This window comes from Pituophis catenifer, unplaced genomic scaffold (genome assembly GCF_029215685.1).
Source record: "Pituophis catenifer annectens isolate HBS135680 unplaced genomic scaffold, rPitCat1.0.hap2 SCAF_1, whole genome shotgun sequence".
Classification (NCBI taxonomy): Eukaryota; Metazoa; Chordata; class Lepidosauria; order Squamata; family Colubridae; genus Pituophis; species Pituophis catenifer.
In genome coordinates this window covers 156221835-156229518 of record NW_027256881.1, presented here as the reverse complement: position 1 = coordinate 156229518, position 7684 = coordinate 156221835, and the positions used below count along the sequence as shown (strand labels likewise).

General features: G+C 41.5%; 1 protein-coding gene across 1 annotated transcript; it reads right to left on the bottom strand.

Moving 5' to 3' along the window:
* Window positions 1-1690: 1690 nt before the first annotated feature.
* Window positions 1691-4614, bottom strand: MLNR (motilin receptor). Its single transcript, XM_070932936.1, has 2 exons — window positions 3804-4614; window positions 1691-1974 (listed from the first exon to the last, which is right to left on the bottom strand). Exons 1-2 carry the CDS (start codon window positions 4612-4614, stop codon window positions 1691-1693), a joined length of 1095 nt encoding a protein of 364 aa, XP_070789037.1.
* Window positions 4615-7684: the final 3070 nt, after the last annotated feature.

Below are 7684 nucleotides of genomic sequence, written 5' to 3'. Positions count from 1 at the left end.
GATGAAGAAAGACGCGTAGGCAGGAAGATGGTTCACGGGAAGGCCCCTTGGTGGGAAGGCACCTTGTGGAAGGCACACTGACCCCATTCAAAAGGCTCCCTTTTATTGTCATTTTACAACTATCATGGCAAAACATTAATCAACGTTTACATGTACTGATTGGCTAAAGAAGGCTCGTGAATTCCATATGGACTCCTCGTGTTTCCCTCATGTTCTTCCTGTGACAAACAATGTCTACGTGCTGGGTCCCCATGCCTTGCATATCTGAGATAGGGTCTCTGCCAGACATCCTGTCTTTACATTTCTGATGAGATTAGGACTTTGTGTTGACATTGTTTACTCAGTGTGGTTTGCCAACAACTGAGATCACACCATCTCCACATATGGGACCGATCCAGACTCAAAATCAGTGAGTCTTATGCATGGCTAATCCAAATCCCCTTCAGTGTCTCTATTTTAATTTTGACTCAATCTCGATCTTAACCTATTCCTTTTTATACTTTGTTCATGCTACTCATTTTTTGTGCTTGTAGATATTATGTTACAGAGTCAATATCACAAATGGAAATATTGGTGGTGCTAATCTGATTGTTGAAGAGTTGTGTAGTAACCAAAATGCTTTTGTAAAGACTAAGCTTAGTATTATTTCCAAATTCACTATTAGCCCATACAAAGACATAGTAGCTAAATTGATAATTCAACCAATATATCAGCTGGATCAAAGAAAAACTATTTTTCAATAACAGCATCTGGAGATTCTAGATGAAAGTTAAAATTCATGAATCTAAGAAAAAGGAGCTAGCTATGAAAATTTTCTCAAGACTTCACCAATTTTCTTTATTCAACAGAAGCAGAAGCTGAATAATTGATGTATGGTTAGGTACTTGAAGACATCCAAGCGTGTTTATTAAAATGATTAAGCAAATTTAACACATTTCATATGATTTTTATAATAACTCACATGTGGCAATGTAGCTATGAATTACCAAATTGAAAACCCAGCTACAAAAGTACTGAATCATTCTGACACTGGCTAAAATAAATAAACCAAAAGCATTACAGTACTGTCTAGTCTAATTTATAAACATACTATAGGTTACACAAAAATATAGGCTGCTATTTTTATACTCAGGCTTTTTGTCCAACTCATAGATCTCTAGTCCCAGCTGCAGTACAGTAACCCTCCAGAGGCTACAGGTGAATCTTTTAAAATTATTTTGCTAGAACTGCGGCGGAGAATTGAAAATTGGATCTTTTATATCTCATATATCAAATGATGGGCTATCCCATATCCCATAGCTAACAGAGCTTTTAAATGATCTCAAGTCTGCCTTCTTCACCAATGGCTAAACTCAAGCTGACATTTTTGCAGAGCTGTCAAACTATAGGAAAGCCCTTGCCTGCCAATCAAAGTCAGTATGTGGCTTCTAATACTGGTTTACAAGCATTAGTTTGCAGGAAAGACCAGGTGGCAATTATACTATACATAGGGAGGAGACAGTATCTTTCTCAGCTAGTCCAAATAGCCCTAGTGATAATTTGGTTTCACCAGCACTAGCCCAGTCTTACATTTCACAGAGCTATGCTGGGAAGCATTAACTATAATCTGCCCTTCATTTCACACATCTGCCAAAAAGCAATCAGTGAAAGCAGTGGGAGAAAGGGTCCTAGGAATCATCTCGTTTTTAAATTATCCAGTAATCTCTAGGTAACCAGCTGTTTCTCTAGTAATAGTTGAAGCCCGTTCTGGTCGCTTTTTGGTTACCAGCAACTTGTACAATGCTGCCCTGTATTTCTTTGAGACAAGATTGTAAAGGATTGGGTTGATAGTAGCACTCAGGTAGAAAAGCTGCAACGCAAAAACATTAAAATACTGTGAGAAGAGCATCATCTTGAAGTTCTTTGGGTTGATGTACATGATCCGGCCAACATGGAAGGGCAACCAGCAAATGAGGAATGCCAGAACCAGGATAACTGCAAGTGGGTAAAAAGAAGGAAATAAGATGACCTATTGACCTGGTGCAGTTACGCCTAAGACATGATTAGGAGCTTTTGGAGTGGATTGATACTCACATTTGCTTTGAAATATAGATAGGGTAAATCAGAAATCAGAAAGCAACAGCTTTTCATCTGAATAGGAATTATTTGAGGCATTCAACAACAAGTGCCTTGATAAAATAAACATACCATTGACTCTTTATTGTTTAGTCCAGCTAATATAAAAATATATATGTGAATTTGGATAATAGATGGGGGAGAAGAGGCTTCAACTCAATCCTGGCAAGGTGTTTTCGGAACCTCGATTCCAGAGGTTTTATATCTTTAGCTCTGTGTGGGGATACAGTCAAAGATGATGTGCGATTTGAAGGTCCTCCTGGATTCAAGAGGGCCTTTGCAGAAATTCATATTGTGCACCAATTGTACCCATTATTGGTCTTGCTTCAGGGGACTCATGCTTTAGTCACCTCACATTTGGATCACTGTAATGAACTGTACATAGAGGTCCCCTTGAAGAACATTTAGAAAATGCACGTGCCAGAGGCAGATTTAGCATTTCTCATTACACCCATGTGATGAGAATATATGAGCATATCATTACACCCACGGTGAGAATAATATCTGGAACCCTTAAATCCACACCACTCTCATGGCTCCATGTTCTTTCTAACTCTTTCTAAGTTGATCTCAGGCGACAACAGCAGACAGTCCAAGAGTGGAATAAGGTAAACATGTCATCGACTGCTAGAGATCTTCCAAAAGATAAAATGTGAATGTGTGTTTGGGGGGAGATTTCAAACTTTTGCTTTTCACTGGGTGTAATTCCAGGGTTTGGTCAGAGCCGGAATTACACCTAGACCTTGCCAGTTTGATATGTTCCTAATAAAAAGATTTGATGGAATATGGTTGCCTTGGATTATTCAATCAGGGAACATATTACTTGGAAGCTTGACATTTAGACTTTCTAGATCAAGATGCAGTTTATGAGACTAAAAATATCACCTGCATGTTTGCTTGGTCCCCATGCTCAACTTCAGTTTATGTAAGTAATGACAATGGCATGAGTTCTCTCTCATTCAACGGAATTGGCTCTGGGACCTCTTGTACTTTGAAAACTGAAATATTCCCATGAGCCCACAGCTTTCTGTGTTCTGAGATTCTGAGGAAATGTTACATCCCCACAGAAGTCTGCATTTGAGGGAATGAGCAAGAAAATTTTCTTCAGGATAAATTTTCTTCTTTTTAAGGGGAAAAAAAATTCTGGGACTGGAGTGCCATACAGCTCCCTGGGCTACACAACCCTGATTACTTGTTTACACTCATTAGAATAGAGGTCTTCAAATTTAGCAGCTTTAAGACTTATGGAGCTGGTTGGAGAATTCCGGGAGTTGAAGTCCACAAGTCTTAAAGCTGCCAAGTTTGAAGACCTCTGCATTAGACGCAAGAATGATTAGCTAGACATTTTGTAGGATAACCCTGGATAATACTTGGAACTAGATCTTCCTCACTCAGTACTTTTGGACTCCACAGAGCATCCCCATAGTTATTTATTATACACCAAGATTTTTGGGTTTCCATCAGTTCTGGAGCTCTGATAAGTGGTATAGTAGATTGGGAGGGTTTTAGATTGTCAACCTCTGCTACAGAATCCCTAACAATCGAAATATGCTATGAATCCAAAGGTTTCCTCATTCTGAATAATGGGGCTGGGGGAATTTCTTTGATAAAGGTAAAGGGTGGACAGGACATTGGAGCACTAAGATAATGTTTCCATCCCCATTTTAAGATATCCTCCACTTACTTACCCAACATACGCACTGTTTGCTGATGGTTCCGGTATGAAGCCACACCAAGATGTGCTTTGCCAACACGCAGTAGTTCTCTAGCAATCAAGCCATGGAGAATGTAGAGACAGAAGAAGGGGAGGATGAAGTAGCTGGTGGTGACCCAGAGCATTGTCTCCAACAGCCCTGTCTGTTGGGCGTACAGAGTAGGGCCACATTCACGGCTGAAATCATCATCACTGGAAAAGTTGCCAGCCTGTCGGACTCCCACAAGGAATAGGTAAGGTGCAGCAGAGAGCAGTGCCACGGCCCAAAGCACTACCAGCAGGGCTTTTACCCGCTGTTGGGTCACCAGGACTTTAGCCCGCAGTGGGAAGCAAATGGCCAGATAGCGCTCAGCTGTCAGGGCTGTTAGATGCAGGATGGAACAGTAGGCACATGCCTCACTTGACCAGTGCCACACACGGCACAGCACAGTACCCAGCACCCATGGCTGGGAGCGCCACAAACGGTACAGATCCATGGGTAGACCCAGGAGGAGCATCAACAGGTCAGAGACAGCCAAACTGCCCAGATATAAACTGGTAGTGTTGTGTAGCTCTTGGGAGCAGCTTGTAACAATCACAGTCAAGACATTGCCACCTACACCCAGCACCAGCAAGACCAAGCAAACAGCTGTCACTGGGATGAGAATGCACGTGGGCAGCAGTGGGCAGAGGTACTTGTTGCAGGGTGGAAGGGCCCAGATTTCAATGTCCCGTTCTTGACACACAGCTAGACTGCTGCCGTTGGTCAAACCCATGTTGCAGGCAGCACTGCAACTGGTCCCCATGCTGCTATTACAGAACATTTGGAGCACCTCTTGACGCAAGATGTGAATTCCCTTCTAAGGCATCGGAAAGAGGTTCCTGCTTTCCTTGATCTGATGTGTTTTTCTGTTCTGCTTTTTCCTTCTTTCCTCTCTTGGTCTCACTTTGTACTGCCGCTTTCAGCAAAATCCCTGGAGTTGCTGCCCCTTTGCCTGTGGAGTGAAATGAAGTGCCAATGTTCCAATCCCAGTCTGACGGATATCCATGGTTACTAACTCCTCCCAAATAGACAGCAAATAAGAAATCAATGTTTTTTATTTGCTCCAAGTTGAGCCTCATTCTTTCATATCAGCAACAGAAGCAGCTGTTGAAAAGCAAAAAAAGATCCCCCTCCTCAACCCAAAGTACAAAATAGCTCCTAAGATGTGAAAGAGAAAAGATCCCCCAAAATAGGAGTACCTAAAGGAGAGATTCTTGGATCCCTGCAAGAGATCAGATTTAATACAGAGTATGCTTGTGACTTCATCAGAGACTTGACATCTTATTCTCAACTGACTGGTATGTCTATGGAAATTCTCAGTCATCCAGGTCCCAAGGTGATTTTCTTAAAAGGTCACTGGACTTTCTTTGTTTTTGCTTGAAGACGTTTTGCAGAACTAAAAAAGCTTCTTGGATGAGAAGCGAAACGTCTTCAAACAAAAGCAAGGAAAGTCCAGCAGCCTTTTGAAAAAAGCACCTTTGGGGCAACTGACTAATATGTATACCTGAGTTTTGTTTTGTTTTTTTGTTTGATTTATATGCCACCCTTCTCCGGAGACTCAGGGCGGTTTACAGTGCGTTAAGCAATAGCCTTCATACTTTTGTACATTTATACAAAGTCAGCTTATTGCCCCCACAATCCAGGTCCTCATTTTACCTACCTTAGAAAGGATGGAAGGCTGAGTCGACCTTGAGCCTGGTGAGATTTGAACTTGCAGTAATTGCAGGGAGTTGGTGTTACTTAACAGTTAATAACTGTGCTTTAGTCTGCTGCGCCACCAGGTTCTGGTTTATGGGAAATGGGGAGGAATTGTAAACAGCTTAGCTTGTGTGTAAAAAGCACAATGTGTGTGACTAGAAAATTACAGTGTATGAAAGATAAACACTAATTGCTAAGGCAGATGTTTCAGTTTTGCTGTGTACTTTTGCACTTTACAGTGTGCGAAGATACCTACCATGAGAATAAGACCCTGTGTTATATTTTTTTGAACCCTAAAATAAGCGCTTGGCCTTATTGCCATGCACTCAAAAGCCCGATCGGGTTTATTATCAGGGGATGTCTTATTTTGGGGAAAACAGGGTATATCTGAGATGAACTACAGCGATAACATTTCTTGATAAGTTTTGATGCATACATTTCACACTTTTTGTTGAAGAACAGCTATTTAATCAGATAATTTTATTTTCAGGGAGACTAAATATTCTCCTGCTGATTCCTGAAAATTGATGTTACTACTAAGTGATGGTACATATGTCCATTTTACTTTGGGGTATAGTGACTGGCTAGGATCATACATCATGTTAATTTATTATGTGGTGGTTATGGTTGTTTTTACTGGGAGTAAATCATAAATTCAAATATTGTCAACTATGGTTTATTGATAGTTACAGTGACAGTGAACTAGGCCAAGATCTTATTTTAAAAAATCATTGAAGCAAAAATGATTGTGGGCTTTACCCACTTGCAATCACATATCCAGGCACCCTGCCTTCGCTCTTATCTCTGAGATAGGTTTGACTCACCCTTGGCTGTAATGATTCCACTCTTATTCCTACACCATGCAAAGACAGTCTTAAAGGGTTTATAATCCATTACCTTAGAAACAAGGCCAGTATTTAGCAGTTCTTCTCAGAAAACAGAGGCTGCATAGGAATTTGTGGGGATCAGAAATTATTTCTTTAAATTTGTTATGGCTGCCCACACCGATAGACTCTGAGTTGCTTACATAATCTAAAAAAACAGTCAAAACATTTAAAACATAAAAATAAACAACATAAACTGGGACCAGAGCCAGTTATCACTTAAGGACTCAAGATGAGTTAATAGATCTTCAATGCATACATTCCGTTGACAGTTGCAAAACAAAATGGCAGCTCAGAGTTGAAACTCCGAGGCTAGGAGGGAGATGTTTCGACATTTTCAAGAGTGTGGGGGTCAATTAACCATCCACAGACCCCCCTCCCAGCAAGCTGAGGTATTTTCAGTTCAATAGAGCTGTGGATGGAGCCCAAGGATAAAACCCGAGCCGAGCCCGAAGATCAGCTGTTTGTCAGTAAAAAGACTGAGAGCAGTGGGGAGAATGTCAACATCAAAGCCTGGCTGTCATGACCGGGTCAACCACTGAGTCTAATACAGCTGATGAAATGGTTGGCGAGACGGTGGCAACAGCGACTCCAGATAGGGTGTTGATAATGATGCCTGGGCTAATAGGCACTGCATATAGCAACACGGCGGCGATGATGTCTATGGCAAGGGGGGTTACCACAATGGCGAGGGGAATGGCACTAATGGCAGCAACGGCGACGGCAACACCAGGAGGCTGCAAGGAAGCCCTCGTTGTTAATAGAGGAGAGGGCAATGCTGCAAAGGCTATAAATGTTAGGATCCCTTCAACCTCTAGGGATCTGTTGCATTCCTCTTTCTTGAAACTCTGAGGACTTATTAAACTAATTGAACTAAGTAGCCTGAGCAAGGTGATGGATAGGGACTGAGGATTACAAACAGGAGATGATGACTTACTCTCCCCCTCAACTGTCCCTCTCTCCTTTATCAGATCTAGATCTATTACGACCACTCAGCGTTAACTTGCAATCTTAGATCAATCTGCAGCTTTATTTACCACCTATTCCCCAAGATTACCCTGATTATTTAACCCTAAATACTTTGTCCAGTGGCTCTGCCTTACTTTTTTGATCTAATCCTTGGCCATCGCTGGTATCAGGACTGGAAGAGATACAGACATTGAGAGTCTTGGATTATGGGGAGATAGACCACCTTCTCTTTGTTTGTTTCAAATGGTTTGGTCGCTGTGAGAGGACGTCCCTTTGAAACCT